Source organism: Ptychodera flava, chromosome 7, assembly GCF_041260155.1.
Source record: "Ptychodera flava strain L36383 chromosome 7, AS_Pfla_20210202, whole genome shotgun sequence".
NCBI classification, from domain to species: domain Eukaryota; kingdom Metazoa; phylum Hemichordata; class Enteropneusta; family Ptychoderidae; genus Ptychodera; species Ptychodera flava.
In genome coordinates, this window is record NC_091934.1 from 6,837,794 (window position 1) to 6,865,122 (window position 27,329).

General features: G+C 38.2%; 1 protein-coding gene and 1 long non-coding RNA gene across 4 annotated transcripts; one reads left to right on the top strand and one right to left on the bottom strand.

Annotated features, from left to right (window-relative positions):
- Positions 1-6,113: 6,113 nt before the first annotated feature.
- Positions 6,114-16,384, bottom strand: LOC139136666 (uncharacterized). 3 transcript variants are annotated; one of them, XR_011553221.1, is made up of 4 exons: positions 15,838-16,384; positions 13,992-14,073; positions 10,883-10,996; positions 6,114-6,205 (listed from the first exon to the last, which is right to left on the bottom strand). It is a non-coding gene; the product is annotated as an uncharacterized lncRNA (long non-coding RNA). The 3 variants fall into 3 exon arrangements; XR_011553220.1 differs by lacking the exon at positions 13,992-14,073 and having other exon boundaries at positions 15,838-16,363; XR_011553219.1 differs by lacking the exon at positions 13,992-14,073 and having other exon boundaries at positions 10,883-10,990; positions 15,838-16,356.
- An 8,728-nt stretch (positions 16,385-25,112) lies between these two features.
- Positions 25,113-27,076, top strand: LOC139137782 (uncharacterized). Its single transcript, XM_070706050.1, has 3 exons — positions 25,113-25,404; positions 25,932-26,178; positions 26,928-27,076. The coding sequence occupies exons 1-3, from the start codon at positions 25,306-25,308 to the stop codon at positions 27,074-27,076; spliced, it is 495 nt and encodes a 164-aa protein (XP_070562151.1). The 5' UTR covers positions 25,113-25,305.
- Positions 27,077-27,329: the final 253 nt, after the last annotated feature.

Sequence of the window (27,329 nt, forward strand, 5' to 3'; positions counted from 1 at the left end):
ATATTTCACAGCACAAATTCATGTCAGTATAGCTTGAAAACGATATTGAATAAGGTAATTATACACTTATGCAATAAATTTAAAGAAACCAAAATAGAAAATAATAGAATAATTTCCATGAATTTGAAAAAACTTAAACAACCACGAAAGTGCTTTTTTCGAATCACCAACTGCTTTTTCCTGTTTATAAACTCAATCACGCGGACAAACAGCGTGCTGCTGGGTTGTCTATCATCGTTATTATAGTAGTTCAACGGCCAGTCGCCACCGAAGAACGACGAATGCTCGATTCAACATATCAGAAAACGCGATATTCAACTGTTTGACTGAAGTTCACGTATTCTTTACTTGTACAAGACTCGAACCTCACGATTTAGAATGACACATTCAGTTATAAGCAGTGTGCGAAATTAACGTCGGTCCGACGATCCGAGACCGACAGATTTCTCGTCGGGCCGAAGGTTTTTGGCAACATGTCGGTCCTTATGACCGACTGAAATTTGGAATAAATGATGAAAATTTCTCCGTCAAGACCTGTCACAGATGCAGATGATGACTGACTCTGAATCATGCGATTCAGACTTGAATGTCATGCACCTATCAATGTTTTCCACCGTGGGAGTGCGGGGCAACAGGGGATGTTGATCGCACTTCGTGTCCTGGTAGTGGGGAATTTGATCTCTATGGTACACCAGACCGGGGGTGGTGGGAGTTGACAATGTCGCAACATAGTAATTTTTTGTCTTGCGACTTTTTACATTTACAAAAAGTCTAACCCCTCCGATCGACGCGCATAGCACGGTGCAACTGATTACATTCAGATCAGTATGAATTACGTCCGTGCATGCAGATTCTAGCAATGATGGAATGGATTGATTTTGGTGCAACAATGTGACACAATATTATAAAAAAATACTCGTCTAGAGAGTGTAACCCTGGTAATGTTAGCATATCTGTGTCATATGATAACAACACCCAGTTCTACTTCACTAGTTCCACACTTTAAGTGTTCGGAATTTACATGTACACAAATGTACATAATACAGCCCTTCGTTTTATCAAACTGACTCTATTTTCTTTGCTTTGATTTTTCATTGAAGCGTTAAAAACATAAACGGTTCACAGAAGAGTTTAAGACAAAAACCTACTACGAGAACAGTGCTGTTGACTAATCATATTTGGTTTTGAACATGGAGGTATTTGTTTACCTCAAGTTTTGAACAAGGACTAGATGTTACACGACAGCCCAATTGCACTACCTGCAGTCGACAGTCAAGTTCAAGTTTCGCTGCGTTTGTTTGTGGACCGCTAGAACATCTTGCTCGCTTGTTGGTCTTTACTTTGGTCTTTACCAAAGTTCACAAGGCCGTACTCTTACCACGACATATCGTGATAACAAGTGTGCATTTTATAAAACAGAGCGACCTTATCATTAACAGTTTTGTCGAGTTGCACTGTCTGTCGTGTATATTCTCAGAGGCCGAGAGTAGGGCTTCAAATTGTTTCGATGTATACCGTTTTACGACAGGCAGGCAAAACTCAGCGTCATCATGGACTGTAGGCCTAAATGTCGCAAAAATTACGTCTTTTAAGATTTTACGGTATCATTAACTGATTGTGTCGATGGTTTTCAGCAGTATCGAGGTCTGTCAAACTTTTCAGAGTCATTTTAATAACTTTACGTCACTGTTCTTATTAATATGCAAAAATTAACATTTGTCCGCATTTTTAGAAATTGAAATTGCGCATGCAAAATCGACGAAAACAATCTTAGTAGGCGACTGCTAGTGTAACAATGAATAATAAAAGGCATATTCAGGACTCAGAGTACAACCTGCAAAAACGGCCATGTGTGCAACATTGATAAAATTTGTCCGCATTTCAAGCTGTGTGTCCGATGTCGCGCGCGTACAGCTATATTTAGGAACAAACGTGTAACCGTGAACAGCGCTATTGTACACAGCAATGTAGAGAACACCATTCCCCATAGAAAGTTACAATAGAAAAAATTTCTCGCTATCATCAGCCACATGTAGCTAGTGCATGAGCCTGTATTCCCCGGCCCTGGGTGTTTGACATCATTTTATAGTCCGAGAGTAGGGGATTTGACATGGCTAGGAAAATTCTCCTGTTAGTCCCGTTGTCTCCCCCCCCCCCCCGGTGAGGAAAACATTGATAAATGTGTGCGCATGACCTTGAGGAAGATGAGGGCTGTGATCTTTTTCAGATTCCTGATCATGTAGATGAATATTTCATGATCATTCATTTACACTATTCTGCAATCTATGTGAAAAATAGTCCTTTGGAGTGAATACTTACTGACTCTATTGATAAAAGGATATGAAAAATTAAATATTACAACATTCAAAAGCATAGTATCGGTGGAGAAGTTAACTTTAATGGTCGTTAACAACGGCATTTATTGAGGACCGGCAGTTTTCTGTAAGGACCTGAAGCTTTGGCTTGGTGCAGGTCCTTATGACCTGAAGCTATTTCTCTTAATTTTTTACATGCCTTTCACAAAAGTAATATAATTATTTCTGTTCAGGGGCGACACGCTTCGTCCATCGATAGTAGTCGATTGCGACCTTTCACAGGTAGCTTGTAACTGCGACCTTGTTGATTTTTTACATGATTCCCATATTCAATATGTTTTAATTTGTGATTTACGACATAGAAATACCTGATGAAGAATTAGTCGATGTCGGGACCTCAAAATAATACTCTAATTAATGGGTGACCATCCTTTGAAGCAGTCTCTTCTACCGCCATGCACATATTAAAGATGTCTCTTGTAAAATTTCGTGATTGACCTCTCTATTTTATATCGGTGGCGTTATTTTCTTATTTACTTCGACGATTTTGAATTTCAATCGTATTTTGTGATACAATCATATGTAGCGTTCAACAGTAATATTGGGTCAGTACAAACTGAGTACGCTGGTTTTTTAACGCCCAATTTGGCAATAAAGTGAATACGTTTGTCCATTGACGCACATGCATAAATTTCAGCCTTGAGACAGGAAAGTGAACATCCGCGTGGTCCGACAAACGAAACTACTATGAAATGGTCACGACGTCGATGGCTCCTGAAATCTTTATCACATGATAGATGTTCTTGTTATCATAAACAGTAGAGTGGGCTCCCTCTACTGTCTATAGTTGAATTGCGTTAATTTGGGCATCTTTAGAGGGGACGGTGAGAGGGTAATAGAACCAAACTCATGATCTGTGACACAATTTTGTTTACTTTATATTTTACCATGGGTTTGGTTTGTGTTGATCTGGTTGGTTAGCCGTCCCAGGGCCTGGGAACAGTAGCTGCAGGCTTGTCAAACACTAACTGGTGTCAACTACTTATCTAGCCGGTACACTGTGCCAAAAGTGAAAAATCCATTGAGGATTCTTCTGTATATTGTTCTGGATACTTCAAGAATCCACCAGAATACTACAATATACATTATGTATGCCAGTGGATTCTGGTGGTCAATGGTTTCTGTCGGATACTGAACAGAATCCTTGCTTAATCCATTGCAGGATTCTGCTGGATTCACGTGTTATCCATTATATATGTATTTCAGGATACTACTGGATTCTCTAATTTATAGAGAATCAAGGGACCAGTACTTTTGGCTTGATTGATTGATTACAAATAATGGGAGGGTCAGTTGCCGCATATATCCATACTTATTATTCACCAATTTTTACATAATTATCCACACTGGCTTCGGGGAACTGGGGTGTGGGGTGGGTCCTCAAATAACAGTAATGCTTTGTAGCTTTTGACTCATGTATTTCTACTCATACAGGCATCACATACACTATATATATATATATATATATATATATATATATATATATATATATATATGTGTGTGTGTGTGTGTGTGTGTGTGTGTGTGTGTGTGTATACACAATGAGTACTCTTTTTACAAGTGAAGAAACCAATGTAATGATGCTTTCTACAGCAAAATAGAGTACAGATTGCATCTGAAAACTATACTGCAATTTAGATACACAAATCCAAGATCACTGTAAATGATTCTTCTTTATTCCAAAGGAATGTGTAAATGTTAGTAAAATAAATAAAAGGCAATATAAAGCATTATGTAAACTACACTGATTAAAAAATACAGACAAAAAACATTCAGAACAATTTTCCTGAGACACATTCAAAGTTATCTTCAATACTGTAAAAAAAGAATTTCCATAGCCTTGATAACTCTAATATCAATTAATGCAGTCACTTTTAAATATGCCTGAGCCTAACAGGGAGAAATATGGTTCATCAGAACAATTTGATATCTTACCATTATCATCCTTATTGACCTGTATACAAAATTTTGAAGCAATCTGTTGACCTGTTTCAGAGAAATTATTTTAAACAAAAACAGGAAAATAACCCAAAATACAACAAGCAACTAAAAATCTGCTTAATTAAACCCTATGACAATTTTAAATTATAATAGAATTCATTGTTTCACGGCCTGATCTGTGAAAATAAAACCAGTGAATCATGTGTCCCAAACAGCAAAGCAAATAGTGAAATTAAATCCTGGTGAAAATTAATGCTCTTTACAGTATGCTGTAAATTTGGCATACGTTTAAAGATATACATGTGTAGTATTCCTAAGTTTGTACATTTTAATTTGTGTCAATTGAGATGTGTCAGCTAATGACTGTGTAATTCACCAAATTACAAGATCAACTATGTGTACCTTTAAATATAGGAATAAAAAATCATTTCAAGAGTTTCTTGATTGAATATGAAGCACTCAAGCTATCTACACAGCAAGAAAAGGCAGACACATGCCTGTAACAGAGGATAATCATTACCTGTAACAGGCCCAGATAAATAACCTTTTTGCAAGACCAGTAAAAACCTGTCAGATTTTAGGGTTGTGTAAATTCTGATTCATGGTGGTACAGGATTGTATACAATGCTGTAAATTCTGACTGTATCAAGACCTATAATTGCAGCACTGAACCACCGGTGTGCGTACAGTGGTGTGTCAGCTGCAGGGCCTGAAAATCTGTATGGATTTCAGGGTGTAAATTTGTTGTAAAAATTGGCAAATTTGATGATAGAAGCAGAAAGAAATGTTATTGTTTGAACACTGAAAAATTTCAGACCCTGTTAGAGATCAGTGTTCACAGCACTGTGTACAGGTGCTGTAATTGGTAGAAATACAGCCATGTGTTTACAGTACTTGATACAGACATGTGCATCAGCCCCTGATAGAACTCCTTCTGTGTTTGCTGACACAGACCTGTATCACAGTTTGTATCAGGGCCTGTGCAGGAACTGTCACTGGGGTGAATTTTTTTGTAGTGTATGTTTAATTAACTCTTACTTATCACATACATGTATGTGCACTGTTAAATCGTAGCTTTGTTCAGTTAATCAAAATCTCAAAAACTAGGAAAAATTGCTCTGAAAAACACAATATTGCATATCTCAGGACAAACTGATTACTGCTTCAATTATATTATCCTAAGAGACCTGCATTTAAAATTTCAAAGCAATCTGACAAGCAATTTCAGAGAAATTTTTGGACAAGAAATAGAAAAATACCATCAGTAACACGGTGTGGCTCACATTTGTTTCAGCATGTTTAAACACTGTAACTGCACCTTGATAAATTCTTGAGGCACAAATCCAGATACGTCAAAGTGACAAATTTCAGCAGTACTTCAAAGATGTACTTGTGAAGTATTTGTAAGTTATGCCTTGGTTATACTAAACTTTTCTTGGTGTCAACTGACCTGTGCCAGCTAATGACTTTATATTTCACTGAACTTACAACACCAGCTCTGTGTACTACTTTTCAAGTAAAGCAATTAAAATTGAGAACAAATCAGTTGTTGACCAACAGAGGGATGATGGATAATTACTCAGAAAAGCTATGCATCACTGTTCTGTCTCACACAATTGTCACTGAACTGTTGTTATCAGGTGGTCTCTCACTGGCTCTGCCATACTTCCTCTGCAGTATGTAGTGTCTTGAATTAGAGTCATTAAGCATTCGCTGATTGAGTGTGTCTATCCTATCAAATCGTTAGTTTGTCAGATCGCCAAGAAGGCCTGGAGGCAATTATCCTTCCATCTGTGGTGGACCTCCTCATCAGACATCAGGTCTGCAGTTACATCATTCCAGAAACCCTTCTCATCTGCATTGATCACTGCACTTCTCCTCTTTAAAATCTGTAGGTAGAAATTATAAATGATGGTTATTTAAAATCATGCAAAGAGTGAGATAAATGATGGCATAATACATAAAGTCACTGTCATAACTAACAATATGGTACATTTGATATTTTAAGAACAACTCTGGTATCATGACTTATTACTGATTTGAACATATTATGTTGCCTTCCATTCCACCTATGCTTAGGAACATAAGGAAATTCATGTATCATTTTAACATTGGCACCCTTGTCCAAAGACCTTTGAGCACATCAGAATGGAACTGTCAATTTACATAACCCTCAAACTAAAGTAAGTTTTGCTTTGTTAAATTTTATTTGAACCCATTAGTACATTTGTACAATTATTGTGACAAAATTGTTGACTCTGTATATCTAATAGTGCTAACTATGCAAAGACCCAACCCATACTACAAATATCCCATGATTCATTCTGATTTGTACCAACAGAGATTCCCTAGTCAAGCCAGGCATAGCTCACATGTGTAGAGAAAACTGTAGACTACTAAAAATAAAAATTTTGAAAAAATGCTTTGAAGGAGACTCATTGTCAATTACCATTTCAAATGATTTTTCAATATCATGCATTATTTGGAGTGCATATAACACGATGGGAACTAATTTGGGATAATTGGATGAAGTAATGTCGATTTCATCTACAAATGTAACCTCATCTACTTTTCTTTTTACGTTACGCACTTGTTTTTATCAGTATTTTGTAATATTGCAACATTCAACTATACGGCACCTAACATCTTTGAGAAATTTGAAAAATATGAAAATCCAATTATCCCAAATTAGTTCCAATCGTGTTATATACATTTCATATAATTTTCAAGAAATTATATAGACAGCCATACAGAAAAGTTTGAAGTATAATAGAGATACTTGAAGCATGGACTGACTGTTGTTGAATACTGTTCAATAACTGTCAGTCCAGCCACTAAGTAAATACTAGTTCAAAACTATATCCTTGTTCCCAGCGGGTGCAACACTGAAGCTGTTTTGACTATGCAAAATGTTTTTATGAAAAAATGTATATTAAGTTACATTTTGTGAAATAAGGCAAGAGTTTCTTGCACACAGTTGGTTGTTCCAAAAACAGTTTCGTATAATGTTAATAAAAGATAAAACTATGGTTTTTTAGCACATCGTGTAATCTGGAACATGTTATCAGAGCATACATTGTAAGCTTGTTTCATCTTTCAATATTAAATTTGCAACTCTTGGACATGAGTTTGTCTTGTGATATTGTTTCAAAGTTGTGTTCCCAGGCAAGGTTCATAAAATACACTTCATGGATTCCTTCAACAATATTTTGGCCAGTTAAAAGCTGTTAAAAGTGTTAAAAGCTCATCCTGAGTTTGACTATGCTATTATTGTATGTTATGCTATGTACATTTGTGTTTTGAACTCAATCTAAGAGCCCCTTAAGTTGTTTCAACAATACAGATAAAGTATGGCATAAAACTTCGCCTCAGATCACCTCTGTATCATTTCCGACATTGCTGTCGCATCAGTTTGTTTATTTTCTATATCGTTTCATTACCGCCTCTGTATCAGCCTTGCATTGCTTCCGCATCGTATCAGCCTAAACATCGCCGCTGCATCGTATCAAGTCAATTTCATGGTCCCAATTGGCCACGGCATATTATTCACTCAAAATGCAACAGCAAAGTTGCCGCCTTCGGAATTTCGCCGCCTGGCATTGCCGATGTTTTTGAGAGTAAAGGTATACAAAATGAAAGATCAAATACATGTGTCCGACCCCATATGTCCGACATTATCCATTCATGAAATGTTGCTTCAACACACAAAAATGGGAACAAAGTTGAAACATATGTGATTATAATGCGTTTCTTTTACGAATTGCTTTATTTGATATGAAGTTTGTATACCATTTTATTTGCGAACATTTTTGTAACAAGATAGCACTCTACCAGGGACAGACATTAACGGTTGCAAGTGAAAGTCGCGTTTGGGCAACTGCAACTGAAACACCAGTACCGGTTGCCCGATGAGACAAGTGTCAAAAAATGACGTGGGACAACTTTTCCACTGACTAGAAACCCAGAAATGTGTGGTACTGTGTGCGGATGACCATTTTAAATGACTGAAATTAGTATTTTTAAGCTTAAATACATGTACGTCCTTGAAAGCGCACAAGAAAAACTGGCCATACAAAGTAAGGAGAATTGCTAAAATAATAACTGCAGTGTATCATATACTAGGTTAACACATATAGTGATGCCACCTTGAATTCACCTAACGCTTTACACAGTGACCTTTAAACCCGATTGACGTGAATAAATTATGATGTAGAGGAAGTCCGTGACCTTTAGTCACAACACATTGATAACAATCTGATAGCGGGAACTTCCAGTGTTTCAATAATTGCTACGCAATTCATACTATAGAGTTACACTCCGCAACCAATTATCCATCAAAAATAAAATTAATTTTAGGCAAACTATCGCACCGTGCGCATACGGTATAAATCTGAGTAGGCCTACATATGTCACGCCGCGCCAATCACTCTAAATCACGTACCCACATCGTCCAAGACGTTCGAATTCATGATTATTAACCGATCATTTACCTTCAACTAGATGAAATCTTGTCTATATTCTCAATTTTCGATGACTTTTGACGAAATGACATCGACTTTTCATGCCCGATATCTCATATCTGATGTCTTTGAGTTCCGTGAATGAGGCGATGCGCTAGTGAAACGATACGGAAACAATACCAAACAACCGAGTGAGTGATGTTGGATTTGGGGTTGGGCGATGCGGAAACGATACGGAAACGATAATGAGGCTAAAAAAGCGAAGCTTTGGGCGATACTTTATCTGTATGTTTCTCTAAAATAATTTGCAGGGTTTACACATTTCATTGTGATCTCAAATTTGACATTGAATAAGCTGCATAACAATCGATTACATCTGTATCTCAAGGGAAGGTTAACAAGCGACCTAGCGGCCGATATAGCTCCGCTGTGTTTATGTAGAGAATAACTATTTTTGACACATGTTGGTGAAGAAGGTGGAAATCTTTGATAGCTCATTTCAATGGCCAGAAAAAAGATGCTAAAATATCTGCAAAAATATACAATTGAAGATTTCATCATAATTTGAATTTTTACATCGGATCATTCCAAAGAACACGTCCACTAAAGCTATCTGACGAGTAGTTTTTAGAGAATAAAATTTTCTGACCAAAAATGGCAATAATTGTCCCCCAAAATAAAAATTGCAGATTTCCACCATAATTTCAGTATATCACATATTACAATAATCCCTTGGAACCTGTATACCAAATATCAAAGCTATCCACTTGCAGTTTTTGAGAAACAAATTTTTTTAACAGAAATGGCAAAAATTGCCCCAAAATATACAAAATTGCAGATTTTACCATAATGTCAAAATATCAAATTTAGTTAATCTGTACGAACCTGCATATCGAATTTCAAAGCTATCAGACCAGTACTTTTTGAGAAACACATTTTTCGACCAAAAATGGCAAAAATTACCCATAAATAACAAAATTGCAGATTTCATCATAATTTCAATAAATATCATTAAGTTCATCGGTAGGAACCTGTATACCAAATTGCAAAGCTATCAGATGAGTAGTTTTGGAAATACACATTTTTTGACCAAAAATGGCAAAAATTGCCCCCAAAACACAAAATTACACATTTCATCAGAAATTCAATATATATTACTTAGTTCGTCTATACAAACCTGTATACCAAATTTCAAAGCTATCAGACCAGTACTTTTTGAGAAATACATTTTTTGACCAAAAATGGCAAAAATTGCCTTAAAAATGCAAATTTGCATATTTCTGCACAATTTGAACAAATCTGAAATAGATCATCCCTAGGGACCTATGTACCAAATATCAAAGCTATCTGACTGGTAGTTTTGAAGAAGAAGATTTTTACAGATTTTTTTAACCAAAAACGACAAAAATTGCCTTGAAAATACAAATATGCAAATTTCACCATGATTTGAACAAATCTGACTATAGTTACCCTAAGTAAACTGCACATCAAATTTAAAAGCAATCGGACGATCGGTTTCAGAGAAGATGACTTTTTTACCAAAAACAGGAAAAATTGCCCAAAAAATACAATTATGCAAATTTCACCACAATTTGAACAACCTTGACTGGGGTTACCTCCAGGAACCTCTATACCAAGTTTCAAATTAATCTGACGTGAAGTTTCAGAGAAGAAGATTTCTTGACCAAAAACAGGAAAAATTGCCCCAAAAATACAATTATGCAAATTTCACCACAATTTGAACAATCTTGAGTGAGGTCACTCCTATGAACCTCCATACCAAATTTCAAAGAAATCTGACTTGCGGTTTCAGAGAAGAAGACCATTGTTGACGGACGGACGACGACGAACAATCAGTCTATCGGATAAGCTCCGCGTCTCTGACAGCGGAGCTAAAAAGGCAGATTTTGTCGCTTAAAGCTGTTAGGTGCTCTGCAAATGTATAACCAAATATCAAAGCTCAACTAAGTAAAATTGATTTTACTTGTGTCATGATGGTTCTACCATGTACTATAATTCACCAACACTGGTGCTTTGGTTACCTTGTCCTTCAAAGTTCACTGGTTTAGACTAAAAAATTATCAGTGCAGACTTTGTAGTACATACCTCTCTTATTCTCCTGTTGTTGGCATGCCTTTTTGTGTAACTCTGTCTTTCCTTGGGACACTACCCTTTCCCTACTTTTTCAGTGCCTAATAAACATCTCCAAGGGGCCTGCAACTTGCAAGGATATAAATAAAAGAGTTAAAACTCTTACTGTGAAAATCAAAATATCTGAAACACAGATGATGAATCATCATATTTCATGTGAATAATCATATTCATCTGGCTATCAATTGGTATTCACATTTGAATCAGACAATAGCATTCCCATGGCCTACAAAGGCTTGACATCATCGGATTCCCACTGCACTAAGCATGGATGAAAGATTGACTCTTTTTACATCCATGGTTATACAATAATACAAAATGTTCATGTTGAAAATAAGACCACATTTCATTTGATACAGAAATTGCATTAATTTAGAAAGTTGGATATCATTAATGAAGTGATGCAAAATAAAATGACATACCATGTTTAGGTAAGATCAGAATTATTCTCATGTTTACTTTAAGGCAGATGAGTTGCAACTTTTGACATTATTTTTGATTTTTATATTTAGATTAAAATCAGTTCATAGCAAATTTCTACATAACTCAGAGATGTTTACTCTAGTGTAATTATCCACAGAGTTGGACTGCATGAGGAGATTCTTGTAAGACAAATAATAAATGGGTGCCGCACCCAAATATGGCCGCCTACATGCAACTACATGATAAACAGCGTAAATGGTGGATGTACACATTTAAATCTTTACAAATACAACATGGTGCAACCCACTGAAAGGAAGGGAAAGGGATTCACTCCACTTAGAGGAAAAATTCTTGTTTTCACTTATTATGGCAAGATTTTGAAAATTGCGGGAAATTTAAAATTAACAAAGATGTGCTCAATTTCTTGTCTATTCTGCCACAAGCAAATGCTGTTGAGGCACAGTTAATGACTATATCGTTCAATTTGTAGATTGCAATGAATATCTGAAGAAATTGAAGGTACTTTGAGGTTGGACAAATTTCACAGTGTTGCAGCTCACGGCCTTTTAAAGCCCCACTAGCAGTATCTTTAAGCATTATTTTATGCGCTAACCCTTTTCCTGCCAAGTCCATATTTCACCATCAGGTCAAGATGGTTAAAATAAATGAAACACAACATATTCCATATGGTGTATTTTAACATAATATTATACATTTGAAGGCTGTAGAAAACATAAATATTGTAAGCTTGATTTTTTTTGACTAAAGATGCTATAACAGGCCGAGCCAAGCAGGTGAAAAAACGCCATGTTTGGCTCAATACCGCGTTTTACTGACTTGGCTGATTGGGAAGTTATAGTCTTAATACTGTCTGGCAGGAAAAGGGTGAACTTTCAAGTTGAAATAAGTTTGTGAGAGTGTATAAGGTGGTGCATAAGAAGCTGGGTAGAAAGGACTGATGTAGGGTAGAGCTGTGTGCATGTGACAGGCTAATGAATGTAAACAAGACAAAATAGACTGTGCATAATGGCGATAGGCTAGTTGCGACTTGGATTTTTAATGCCAGTAGTTGATGCACCCCTGTTTTAGACAAAGATGATGGGGCATGCCCTCGAATTGAAGCGTCTGCAACGTCTACCACCCATACAAAGGTTGAACACTACAAGGCAAGCATCCATGTAGGGCCAGCTATGATCGTTTTGAACAGCAATATTTTAGGTCGGACATATCTGATTTTCCAGAACATTAATTTCCAAATACATACAAGTTAACAGTATGTTTAAGAGTTGATATAAACTTTATTTAAAGCTCCATAAGCTGTATCTTTTGGCTATTTTTTCAGAACTTTTGTTTTGTGGTTTTCCTACACTTTATGCATTGAATCCCTAATTCGTAATTTAAAGCCAAGTATTTAGCATATCAACACAACCTAAATGAGTATAATCTACGAAATTACGGTATTGTTGAAAATTGCATTCAAGCCTGGACTAGAATTCATTTGTAAACAATAAACAATGATCACTACACACATACAAGCTGTGTTGACAAAAAGAATACTAGAAATTTCAGCATGACAAACGGTTTTAGGATCAGACAAAGTAGTTGATATACAGAAGCAGAACACTGAAAAACTTGCAACAAGTTACAGCTTATGTCCCTTTAAATCCACGTTGACAGAATATAGTATTTTCCACAGAAGATTCAAGGGTTTTACATGTGTGTTGATGTCCCCCGAATTTCTAAAATGGTCCCCTTGGGACAGGAGTAGGGGTTTACAGTGACCCCCTGTTTTGACATCCCAGATTGAACACTGACAGAGGTGAATGTTTTCACCTGTGACGTTGCATGTTCTGTTCCTTAGGAATATTACCAAAATCAAAATGACTGTTAAAATTTGAATTTACTCATCATATGTTTCACAAATGTATGGTTTCCTACTGCAGTAAAAGCCAACATCCTTCAGAGCTGAAGTAAGTTGTGAAAATACAGTAATTTTGGTGTATGTGCAATTTTGCACAAGGTAAAGATTGTGCTGTGATTAAATATTTGCCCAAACATGCAAACACTGAGGATACTGTGCATACCTGCACTGAAATCTTCACATAAAGTGCACAGAGTAGTCTAATGTATAATGCAGAGCGCTGAATGTTTTCAACTTAGACATTGTATGTTCTATGTCCTTAGTAATATTACCTATTTTTGAAAATGGGGAATTGCGAGGTGTAAGTCTTCCTAAAAGTTTATTTTCTAGAATCGATTTTCATTCTAACATTACTCAAACCTAGCGGCTGATATAGCTCCGCTGTGTAACTAAGGGATACTGTCGCATACAGTTGTCTAGCAGCAATTCCTTGCAAGCTCTATTTTGGAGGCCAAAAGAGTACGCGACAGCTTTGAAAAGAAATGAATTTTTATGTATAAAAATGTGAAAGAACCTTGAAGCTCCCACCTCAATATCAAAACGCTTATGTTACAATATATTTTGGTCTCGACAAGTTTATCCAGCAAAATCGCTGTAGTGAATATCGCCATGCATTCTGGTCATTTTGGATAAAATTAGTATATTTTTAATGCGAATTCACGTACTTGTCACATTTAAGGTGTCAGAGATTCAGAGATTTTTTGTAATATATATATTTACCAGCAACGCGGCTCGGAGCAAAGAAACAGGAGCTGTTTCCAGACCGGTGGGTGGAGGGACGGTGATTCACTTCACATTGTATCTATGAGGAAACCATTAAATCTTATTTTTCAATACAGAACTAGCCACATCTGTGTATTTATAGATGCTTGATTATTGATATTAATGTACTTAATTAGACTGAGCTGGTTACTAGTGAATGTTGGTGCAAGAAATTTGGTTTTTCGAATAGTACCGGATGGTGAGAATAGCGTTTGAAAGCAGATGTGAACAACAAATATGCTATTGGACTTTCACCCAAGTGATTACATGTTTCTAAAGGTTTAGGGTATTCTTTGAAAGTTCAAAGGTCAGATAAGAAATTTTACGTCAGTTATTAATAAAACATCAAATAAGACTGTGACACAAAGGACAAATGAAAGTTGGGGGCAATCTTTTTCTTGAAAACACTTTTGAAGGGTGATTATTCTACATTTTCGAAACACCAACCAACACCCCAACCCATGGAGGTAGGAAGAGAAGGAGCCTGCACGTCTATTGTCTCCTTTGAGGGAGATGAGACATGCCGCTTGTTTGCTAAGCAAACAATGACGCATCTGCCCGGTAATCCCATAATTGGATTATGCCGGTTCGGATACGGTTCGATGTTCTTCGGGTATAGTCGGATAGAAAGTACGCATGCGCTAATACAAGTATAGCGTCTTCCGCGAACAGACATGTGATGACTGAATCAGTGAAGTGGGCGATCTGATCGACGATTTTTCTTAACTTTCAACTTTTAAGTATTCTGAATTTGAAGGAGATGACACGAAACACTGGAAACAAATTAGCAAGAGTGGCCAGTTCGACTACGGACACAGCTAGTTTGACCTTTTAGCAATCCATGGTTCGACGGCACGGAGAAAAATTATGTACTGATAACAATACCCTATCGTCAATACGACGTGGATGTAGTAGTATCTACAAAGTTGCAATGTTTAATAAACGATAAATAAGATAGATACCATAGCGACTTACTATCAGCATGGACGTAACACAGACTCCCGATGCTACATTATGCTAATCACTGAACCCGGTCGGCAAAGTGACTGAAATTCTGACTTCAATTACAGAAACGCAACGCGTCGCAACGTCAACCTGATATGACTATCAACAACCCAAGGTTACGTTCTTTCAAAACAATGTCGACGTTTTTTGCGGAAATTTGCGGAAACCCCCGAAAAGAGCATAAGTAGTGTGACTTGTAAATAAGCTGTAGAGACGAACAAATGTTTCCGTACTCGATTTTTTATGCGTCCGGCTGATCTGAATCTGGTCCTCCGACGAGTTACATAACCTCTTGTGTTCAAAATCATTAACTGCGCATGTGCTGTCAAAGTATTTTTAGTCTACGCATTCGATTCAAATCCACGATAAAAATATTTCGAACTCATTAAATTTGACAGTTATGTGACTAGGCGGCCTTGCAGGACCGGCTAAAGCGAGGATAAGAAAGGAGATAACAGGATTATCTGGGCATTATACAATGGTGGTTAATCCATTTATTTCTCGTGCAGGCTCCTTCTCTTCCTACCTCCTGCCCCAACCCTACCCCCCCCCCCCCGTAATTTCTGTACAGTCCCTCGCCACAAAGGTCACATTAGCATGAAGTTGCCTGGGAATTAGATGTTCATTGTTTATTTGAAATTTTATCAGCAATATCGATGATTTAAACAACACAAACGTAGACATTTTTGCAAGATAAAGACATTGCTGAACACGTTTATACGAGAAGGAGTAGACGTATGTAAGAAAAGACACTTGGGCTGGTTACATAAGACAAAGAGGACAAGTTAACTATACATACCTGTACCTGGTATGTACACGACCACCGTCCAGCTGATGCAGAACTCAGCAGCGATCGAGGGGTCGACCTTTCGCTTGTGCGAAAGAGTTGCCCTCTTCCGTCCAAATTGCTAAAATGGGTTGTCGAGTTTCGTCCCGATTGAACGGAGAATAAACTTGCTGCTTGTCGAACCGTTGAGCTTCTGGTAGTAGCTCTAAAACGTAACTCAGTTCATGACATCGACACGATTGGACGACTCTCCAGTTGTACTAGATTAAAACGTACAGCGTAGTCGTCGAGATGGTCCAGGATTTCAAGGGTAGACTGTAGACATTCCTAAACACGGGCGGGACATGTCAGTAAACGCTAAAAGATGAACGACTGGAGATTTTGATCATTGTTGGCGGTACGTGCAAGCGACGCCACGCCAACACCACACTGGGTCTTCTGATTGACCTTTGACCAATATGGCTTACGGCTCCTTAGGTTTTCAAATATTCACGAAACGAACTGCGAAGAATTTGATGATAACTATCATTTTTTACTTAATCTTGAAGAAAATGTTATTTTTTCGCTCTCGTTAGACAAGAATATTGCTAACTTAGCCCCATCTTCGTCTTACACCAGATAAATGTACAAACTCAAGGACAGCAGGCTAGAGGGTCAAGTTTTGCCGTGCTATCAGACTGCGGCTTGTACTGTATTTACGCAATATTATCCTCATGAATATTCTGTGTTAGGCACACAGACGTGCCAAACCCGTGCACAGAACAGGAACATCGAAAAAGCTGTTCGGAGGCGATTTTTGAGGCAGAGGAAATTTTAATTTTGCTCAGGCAGGGAACATGTTTTTATAAAGTGGCAGGGGAGCAAATTTTAGTGTTTGTTTTGTAGGGCAGGGCAGATATCGGTTGATTGTCAGGGACAGGGCTTGGCGAAAAACGAGGAGAGAGAAAGCTACTTTTAAAACGGGGACAGGGGAAGTTGAGCCATGGTGTTTCTGGGGATTGGGACACAGGCTAGTACTTATAACTTTTCATGTCTGCAGGGGAAAAGGAATGACAACATTTTGAGGGGATTTTTTTCCAGGGCGGGGAAATTGGCAAGTTTTTTTCGCCACAGGGCAGCTTCAAAAATTCATAGTAGGGAGGGGGAACGGGCAAAAATAAGTGGGGAGTGGGTTTGAGTGCGGCAGGGTAGGTCGAAAAAGTTTTAGTGGGAGGGCAAATTATGAATTAATTACCCTCTCGACTGAAAATTAGTCAGTTCACATTGCTGGCCGTGCACACTATATACCTTATCATTAGTAAGGACCCCTTAAAAGTGAATTGTTCGTTGGCTGCACCTGGCTGAACCGGATATTTGGCGAGGTCTTTTTCAAAATAGTAAAAAATAGCAGCAATTAGGCCTAATTAAAACTTGGGTAAGGCCTGTAATCGTGTGTCAGTCATACTACGAGGTACCAAAACGACTGAAGACAGTATTTCCGAACCAAAAAAACGGGGGTGTCAAAGAAAGTCGATAACTAAATTTTAAAAGTTTATAAAATATTCATGGTCGTTGCTCACTGTTGATTAATTCGTGGAAAGTATCGTTCTTTTCTCCCGACTTTGATTCAACATACCCTCTCTCTCTTTCTTTTTTTTGTCGATCGATAAAAGTATTTTAATCTTTAATATTACATCATTTATAACCGATGTCATATCCAAACCTACTGTATTTAGTTTCTGACGAAAATACAAGGACGTGTCCAATGCGCCAACGTGGTGCAATATGTTTTGAGACATTGAAGAAATATTGTAGTTCGGCCGCGCTCAACCAGGTTGCTCCAGAAGTAAGGATGTCACAACAAGGTCTAGGCGAAAAGATAACGAATCAGTTGTATAAAACACGGTTTTTAGTTGGATATCGTATCTGTTTCAATTTCTGAACAAGCTTTGGAATTAGCCTGGTATAGCCTAATAACTATCAACCTGTAGGCACACCCCCTATGACGGGAAAAGCGAAATATAAGCACTTTTTTATGCAATTCATCATCATCGGGTCACGGTCGCGATTTCACATGCGGAACTGAGCTTGGTGTTCACCACAACTTGATGTGGGATTTGATGGAGCTTGGAGGTACCGGTGTATGAGTTAGGTAGTCAGAATAACAATTAATCACAAAAGATTTATGCATCAAAATGTAAAGATTAATGTGACTGAACTATCTTATGATTTGTTTGCTGATTGACTTTGGGGCAAGGCGGCGAAAGTCCAAGGCCAAAAGAAGAAGTACGCAGTCGAATCACATATTTTGTAAGAAATAACCACCGGTTTCCATAGGTACTGTGCTCAATCCGGCCCTGACTTATGCTCCCGTCCTGTTTCCAAGAAAAGTTTTCGAGCTGCGTTGCTAAGCAATGTCGCTAAACAACCTTGACTCACGTCCGAGCCGATTTTTGATGTCGTTGATGCCCCTGGTGAATGTTAATGAGAGTGTATTGGCAATATTCGAAAACACACCGGTACAAAATGTAATGCAGCTCTCCTATAGTTATGTGTCAATTAATCAATTTTCGTCGCAAGTCACATCAATTTTAACAAAGTTGAACTCACAAGAGAGTGTCGTCTGCTGACTGCACATATTTGTCATAAAAAATGAGCGACATTTGCGATGGCAACCCTAACAAATCGAAACGAGAGCATTTTGCTAAATATTATGTATAGTTGTCCGCGGATTATAGGATTATAAAGTTGTTATAAAACGTGCCTGTCTATAGAATTCTTTGGAAGTCTTGATCGCTTACGTACAATGATTCATAATAAACTGGACAAGTAGAATTCGGACGTCCGTCAATTCTAAATCTCTCACGCAGGATTTTTTTACTTAATCAGGCAGTCTGGTATAGACCATCTTGTAAAACGCTCCATCTCTATATACTCGCTAACTCTTTGCAATTGGAATTCTATGCCTGGGAAAACAATACGAAAAGTTCAGACATGTCGCCATACGGTATATTTTCTATACACTTCGGGGGAAGAACAAAATATAAAAAGCTTCATACTTCATAATTGATTTTATTGGTAATATAAACAGATGAAAGCCGATGTACATCAGCTCTCCTCAACTTTATTACATTTTGACTGTATTTTGGATAGTGTGCGGTTGTTGGTGTACTCTTTACATGTAGCTACCGCGAGACACATCTGACTGCGTTTCCGCTGTATATCGTAAATGTTCTTGTTCTGTACAAGTTTACGAGCATTTTCCTCTCGCCAGTCGTTAATAACCCGTTCCAAACGCCAATCATGTGATTTTACCCACCCAACTAACAAACAAAATCTGCCACACATCCAGTTAAAATATTGTTTCACTGCCCTTAAAATATCCACTGCCATTAAAAAAATAAAACGATTCCCCTGCCCCTTTTCGATGAACAGCTCCGTTGACTACCTGTACCTGAAAATTTAGCGTTCTTTCAACTGTCACTATGGGTCTGGTCAGTTTCTTCGGCCTGGGGGATCCCAGGCCATGGAATTTTACCCGAATAACCGCCGTCACCCCACAAAATGGAGTGGCCATGAAATTAACAAATCACACAAATTGCGTAACTTCTCACCCGTAGGATGGGACCGTTAGAGACTAGTGACAACTGCTTCTGAGAATTAGTCTTTGACTGTTGTGAAGATTTTGCGGTCATGTAACGTCTCTTGTCTTACCAATCAGATATTGTTCATTTATATGTTTATCATCAAGGGGAGGCGTTAGAATCTAGTTTCGCCTTACAGAAGTTTAGCTATGTTTTGTTGACAAAAATGCTATCGGCGCGTGCCATGGGACCGCAAAGTCATGCAAACACGTGCTTTGATGCAAATACTGTATTGCTGATGCGTCAGTTTTCGGTGCGGAGCTAAATCGTGGCGATCAACAGTGCTCAGTGAACGATGGCTTGAAGCAGGGGACCTGGGCGATCTTCACCGCTCCTAAAATTAAAGGCTGTTTTTTTTTCAGTGAAAACCGACTGTTTTGGAGAATGCCCGAAATGTCACCACCATTATCGTTTCACCTCTTTGACACTGATAGTACTCGCACCATACACCATAGGCGAAAGAAATCAGTCCCCTGGGGTGGGGAGGGAGGGTTTTTTGTGCAACGGTTTACCTTATTTTATTTTATTAATTTTGACTGTGATATTTCAAATAAAGTTCAACTCCAAACTGTCTGACTGCTTTCTTGATCATCGAAATATTTATTTGAAATACCACAGTCAAAATTAATAAAATTACTTTTATTAATTTTACCACAGTCAAATTAATAAAATTACTTTTATTAATTTTGACTGTGGTATTTCAAATAAAGATTTCGACTCCACACCGTCTGACTGTTTTATATATTACCCGACAAGTCCTTATCTCCTCTCCAACGTGTGTATACACCATTGTAATTGCTCCGAAAACATTGCCAACTTGCTAATCCGTTGTCGGTATCAGCGGATTAAGTGATTGAGTCAACACCACAGCCGCCCCACACATGTGGGACGGATGTGGTGTTGACTTAATAAGCCAATCCGCTGATACGCTGATACAAGTTGGCAATGTTTGCGCAGCAATTAGAGTGGTATGTGCACTGGTTGAAGAGGAGATAAGGACGTTGGAAACACAGTCAGACAGTTTGGATTCGAAAGCTTTATTTGAAATATCACAGTCAAATTAATAAAATCAAATAAGGTAAACCGTTGCACAAAAAACCTCCCACCCCGGGGACTTTCATCTGCCCCCTGTGCATACACAATGAACCATTAATTACAACACCGTCCCTCCACCCAGGTGGGTGGAGGGACGGTGATTACAACATCGCTTCAACCCGTGAAAACGACAGGTTGAAATCTCATTTCACATGCATATGTGCAAATCCAAAGCCAAGACGGCTTCATTTAGATGCAAATGAACGAAGGGTGCAGTTGCTAATCATAATATCAAACAAAGGACAGCCGACTTCTAAGAATACCTAACATTAAACTATTTCCCCATCGATCTGCGTATCATAATATGAAACAAGTTCTCTGGGAAGGAAATCAATTCTATAATTTTAGCGTAGCATTGCGGTGTTTTTTGTCCAACAGTAAAATCATATACAGAAACAAAGCCTGTGGTTAAAAATGAGCTTACGCGGACCACGGTCCCTGGGTGGAGGGACTGTGCACGGACAAGTACAATGAGACATACACTGATTTTCTTGATTTCGTTAATGCTTTCCTCTGACTAATTTTTCTTTGATTTTTTTCCTTCTGAGTCCACCAGTAGAATTGAAAGCCATCTAGTCGATCGACACCCGTGACACACTTGTCAGATGTTATCTTCGATACCTCTGATGTCCGATGCAACATTCTCTTCGACAAGCTTGCTTGACTTATTCTACCTGCAACTTAAAACTTATAGTGATTTTGTAGCTCATTCTTTACTGTTTTGCGAAGTATTTGATAGCCGGTACGTTCTCTCGATACCTCGACACACTTGTCCGACAACCTCTCAAATGGGTTATTTCTCCGGGGAATATATTGGCTATGACCTGTGAACTTTTATCTCATTTTTGTACTAAATTGAACTGACTTGGCTTCAATGTTTGTCGGCTGAAATATTTTTTTCATGATTGTTTAGAGAGTTTACTGGCGCAATGGTAATTGACACGTTTTGTACAAAGAAAACACCGTTTGAAGGACTTCCTCTGCGGGAAAAGCGTACCCGTTTCACACGATCTACATTTGTTCACCGTCCCTCCACCCACGGAGGGACGGTGATTTGTTGCATAATTGTTCATGTCAGTGGCTTTTCTGCATTTTGGAAAAAAGTTATGTTTCTATCATTTGTCTTTCACTCGTAGTTCTGACGTCGCGAAGGTCGGACGAATTCTGATCGCATCGTTTAGATGTCAAAGGAAGTTTCACAAACGGCGATTTTCAGAAATTCTCTCGGATATTTGAGGAAGCCATTAGGCCGATTACCTCACAGCCATGATATAGCTGAATGATCTGGGCCTGACCTACACTTTGACAACTGTAATTACCACGATAAAAATTTGCGTTAAAAAGACTGATAGCTTGTGGAATAAAAGGGTTTGCGTAGCGCTGGCTACCGGTGGCCTACCGGTGGCCTCCAGCCAGTCGTTTCAGCCCATGTCGTTACGATCTCAATTTCCGGCCGCAAGTCACATCGGCATCGTGACCTAAGTCGTTTCAGCATCCCTGTTTCGATTATTTGTTTTGTTTTGTTTTTCTTGTTGTTTTTTTTTTTTTGGGGGGGGGGGCAAACTTATCAGTCATTGACTGACTAGTCGTATTCGTAAGCTTGATTGACCTTTGCCTTCTTATCTTTACTTTTACGTGCATTTTGTTTTTTCTCCAACGGATCCGCCTTCAAGCTTTTGATTTATCAGCGGCTAGTGCTATCGATAAACTTGTGTCACAGAATTGAAAATGATGTGAAGATATTACTGTGTTTTACCATGTTCCCTGTAAGATAGAACATGCTAATGTTGACACTATACATTTTAGAGCTTTACTTTGTTACAACTTTAATCTTAGGCTTTCGTGCCGAAACGACTTACGTTAGAAAACAGAGAGGCCGACACGAAACGGCTTGCGGTCGGAATTTACGACTTTATGCCGAAACATCTAGAAATTTAACCCGGAAATAAATGTTAAAATACGTGCCAGGAGGGACCGTGGCCAGTATCATGGCGTTTCCAGTCAGTGGACTTTTTCAGGAATTTCCCAGTTTTCACTGAAGCGCCATTATAAATTGACGAAAGTCCTCATGTGTTTTATGATAATTGCTCATTGCATCTGTCTTTGAGGTTGCGGTATTTTGTAAGTATATCATAGTTCCCAGCGATATAAACATGATAGTGCTGGTTTGCTCACAGTGGCAAGAAAATTCATATCATGCAATTGCAGATTCCATCGCGAAACATGAGGTGTCAAGAGGTTAGAACTACATTTACACATAAGTACCAGATACACCTCCATGCTCTATTGTATTTCACATTCAGAACAGGCGTGATCGGCGTTTGCGAAGAAACGCTTTGCGTTAATTGTTCATGTAGTTATGTGTTTAGGGACTGTCGTTGTACATATGATTGTCAAATTGATAAATTGATATATAATTAGCGACATTTCCTATAGTATATGTATTCTTGGCAGCTATTCTATTCATTCAAGGAGATTTTCAGGGGGATAATTCACTTCACTCATGGAAACACGGTCCCTTGATCGTTCGAAACGTCAGTCGTACCGGCTTACTGTCACTCACAACTTTTTATCTGTTCGTCCTGTAAAACATCGGAACATCGTTCCGTCGCAACTTACTGAAACCACGGTATTTAGCGGTTCACTGACCTTCAAAAACAGGAACAATTGTTTTCGAAAGTTTGCGTAATATGCCTTTTTTTTCTATAACACGACCCTAACTTACACTAAACTTTTTTTCGCATTTCAAAAATTACTAGTGAACTTTCTTCTAATTTTATAGTTTTTTGTGCGTCGATATTGACCAGCCAGCGATTTTGAATGTAAGTTTCGGGAAACTTATTTTAGGCTCAAATCAAAAGTAGCACGTGCGCACCTAAGGACCTCAGTAGGTAACGACATCGTCCAATTACTGATCAACGTCCAGCCAGAATTATTGCCACTTCGATCCTGATCATTCTGACCGCCAAGCTGTTTGTGTGAGCAGTCAATCCATGGCTAATTACAAATCAAATCAGAGTGGGTTGAAATAATTCACATGTATAGTTATGAGGTAAAGAAGGCGCTAGGCGATAATGCGTGCTGGTAGACACTAATGAATGCCATGCTACCGTGCCTCGGAGTGAGAGTTAACACGTTCTTGAACGTACTACATGTAGTACCTAGATTAGCTTCGCCTTAAAACGTGCGTTAACATGAAGAAAAGGAGTGAAATGAGAATTTCCCTTGTTGGAAGTGATTAAAAGGGGAATCAATGTGGCCGCGGCAAAACTAGACGTCGAATAACTCCTGTCGAAATGGTCCGGGTGTCCAAGTGAAGCTGGCTACCGTCAGACTTTAGATACTGGGAAGACTACATATTTACTGGGACGGGAGACATTCTGTGCTAAAATTGACCGAGGCTGCTCCACTATTAATGTTCCTTTATATACCAGAACTAAAAGAGAGTGGTCATAGTATTAGTAAGGCACGCAACCGAAGCGATTCATACTTCCTGTGTGTTACCCGAGCGCGTTGCTTATGTAATCACAACGGACAGTGGTGACAATTGCCCCGTCTGTCCACTGACGCCACTCGCTAGCAACTTCGACATAGTTGAGTAACCCTGCTCGAAACCATATTTTCTATCCAGTTTTAGCTCCGTAAACCACAAAAGTGCATGTTAAAGACAACGTAGATCACTATGTTAGCACTATAGTTGAAAATTGCAACGAATCACCCTGCTGAAAGCTGCATTTGGACGTATTTGTAGATTCGACGTACACGGCCTGTAACAGCTTAAGTGTGAGATTTAGGATGTGTAAGTTTCTGCCGGTCACACCCCTAGGAAATATAAGCTGGCTTAATCGACGGGACAGGAAGTGGATAAGGCGCGTTTACGTTAGCTTATAAAATCGTAAACGCCCGATTTCATACAGTGTTCATTTTTCGTAACGTTTCATAATTTGATAAAAATTGGAAATCTTTTGTTTTGCACCTTACAGTTATTTGTATTTCTTCGCCTGCAGACAAAGCTGACAAAGGAAAATGCCAAGTCAAAGGCAATTTTTAAAGCCAGTCTGGAATAACAGGAAGGTCAGGCACAAATCCTTCGGGACGACAGCAAGTCACGCGGTTCATTCAAAAAGAAGAATGCCCGAGGTGGAAGAACTGGCCCCGTCAGAAACAACAGTATGTCTTTTAATGATAATAATGTAATAATAATGTTGATTGCAATGTTGTTCACAACATGCAAGGTAACAGGTGGTTTTCCTTTATGTTCAGTGTTTATTACTTTTTTAAATTGCTGAAATGGTTGCAGTCAGTTCATGGTTTGTCCAGCAACAGCCATGGTTTGTTTTGCATGTTTGTTGTATCTTCCCATGATGCTTGCTTGTAAATCATTGACGAAATATCAAAGAAGGCACATGGCCCTAAAGCAAAAAGGCGTTGCCAAATTCTATACTTTTGTTGTTCTGTTTGTTTAAATTCTAAAGCACTCACGGCAAGTAGTTGATTGTGAATCGAAAATAATAAAAAGCGAACTTGCCCTACAGTTTAGATAGTTAGAACTGTCACGTTGTTAAAAATAGCATTTCTATCACGTTGCTTACCACAGCCTTGCGATTTTTATTTTCTATTTAATGACTCAACTTCTGAAAGCTATTAACCTTTTTCAAGGTAATCAACTTCGCTTCGTTAATTAATTCTTTACTCCTCAGAAGCATTGGAACCTGAGCACAACGCAAAGAAGAGTTCAGCCAGTGTTCATGCAGTTGGTTACATGAACAACTTCAACTTTCTTAAGGATAAAATGAAGGGAATGATTAGGATCATCATCAAGCTGGAAGACAGAATTGATGAACATCTACAAGTGGCAAAGGTACGTGACATATAATTATTCTGCAGTACGTTTTTGTAAAATGGAAGCATGCATGATTTGATGGCGCTATCGTAAAGGGCACACTTAGCCAGTCACTGGTAGTAGATAAATATTAGTGTTCAAAAATCCTTATCACCAAGATCTTACTAAAAAGTAAAAAAAATACATACTAAGAACAAAATGTGACACTTGGGTCATAAAGTTAACCCTTTCACCACCATGGTTTGACCCAAACCCATTGTTTTCCATGGTGATGGTGGAACTGCTTGCAAACTGAGTAAATTGGAGATGAAAAGGTTAAGAAATATTCTTCGGAATCTGAAACATTTGAGATAAGTTAATTTGTTCTTTCACGAGACTACATTGGAGGTGTGACAGGCATTGAACTTGATTTTGTCCCATGATGAATTAATCACACTCAAGGCAGCATGCTGTAACTTTCTTTTATGATTACAATCCACATCCGATAACAAATTATCAAACTGTGACAATAAACTTTAACCCCTAATGTGGCTAAATTCCCGTAGGGCTCTGCTGAATTCCCAATGATGCGTGATATAGCATGGCACATTGACGTTCTGCATTCCCGCGTGAAGGCTGCAACCACTGCTTTGTCTGGTTGTTACATTGAGGCATTGCCCTGTAATGAAGATTGCCAAGGAAACGAGAAGGTCATTGCCAGCCGACCCCGAGTGGATGATAAGACCGGGGTGAAGATGGTCGAAGAAAAAAGAAGAGGAGGGATGGAACCTAGCGGCACTGATAGTTATCCGTGTACAAGTTTATTTGATATCTTTGACAAATTTTATCTGTATGATTGAAACTTTCTGTAAAGTTTATTGTAGGGGGCTCATTTACTGGCAGGATTTGTTGTGCAATATGACTTCAAGGTGGTATACGCCTTGAAATTGAATGTCTTAAAACTTTGTTAAAACGATCCTCACAGAGGCTTTAAACCATTCTCTTTCAAAATTAAAAATAAAAATTTTGGGGTCACCTTGCAAATTTTGGTACTATAGAACTAAATTACATTTGTGTCACCAAACATTTGAATTTAAAATGGCCGATATCCCATCGTAGTTTCATCACAATAAGTCTATCACTTTCATCTTACACTCTGTAACAGCCGAATACACAATCACAGAATTCTGCAAATTTGCGTCTGTAACTCTTTCATCAGCATTTTGCATATTCTTCCGCGAAATGTTAACTTTTTACAGACTACAAACTCCAAACTATCACTATGGAACCCTATGCGGGGGTCATGACCTTTGTTGATTGTCCATGAAGAGTCATTAGTATTACACTTCATGTGAAGTAGGCTCTTCATCTTCATAATTTAATGATTAAGTTGTTATGTTTTAAACTTACTCCATGGCAAATTTCCTGTCAGATCTATCATTATGTAGCCGATACTTAAGTTTGACTAACTAGGAATGACAACAAGATTTTTTTCTGGTGACGTATTTGTCACATTTGTACTTGAATCTGTCGATATATTTTCAACTACTTGTCAATTCCAGGTGCTGTTCACACCATAGGACATATGGATGACTTCAATGTTCTTACGGAGAAAATGATGGGGATGCATAAAAGTCTTACCAAGACGAAAATCATTGTCAGTGAATACAGACGAGTGATGAAGGTATTTCATGTACAAAAATTATTTTAGAATCTTGCCAAAGGAAAGCATTCAGACAAAGAATTAGAACAGTACGTTGATGCCGCGTCCAAAACACAGAACGTTCCTTTAATGAGTGTATAATGAAATTGAGGATTATTCCAAATTTATACAAATTGTTCGTAAAGCCTACACACTACAGTCTTGACGAAAAATAGACAGCAAAAGTACGAAGAGTGTTTTCCAACAAGGGGAAAACACATCGATTCGCGTATTTTTAGTATTTGAAACTATGAGAATTTGT

Excerpts from the sequence above, each read along its gene's own strand:
- LOC139137782 (XM_070706050.1), top strand. The coding sequence starts at position 25,306 with ATGAACAACTTCAACTTTCTTAAGGATAAAATGAAGGGAATGATTAGG. Across the intron at positions 25,405-25,931 it reads AACATCTACAAGTGGCAAAG|GGCTCTGCTGAATTCCCAAT; the intron begins GTACGTGACATA and ends AAATTCCCGTAG. Across the intron at positions 26,179-26,927 it reads CGGCACTGATAGTTATCCGT|GTGCTGTTCACACCATAGGA; the intron begins GTACAAGTTTAT and ends TGTCAATTCCAG.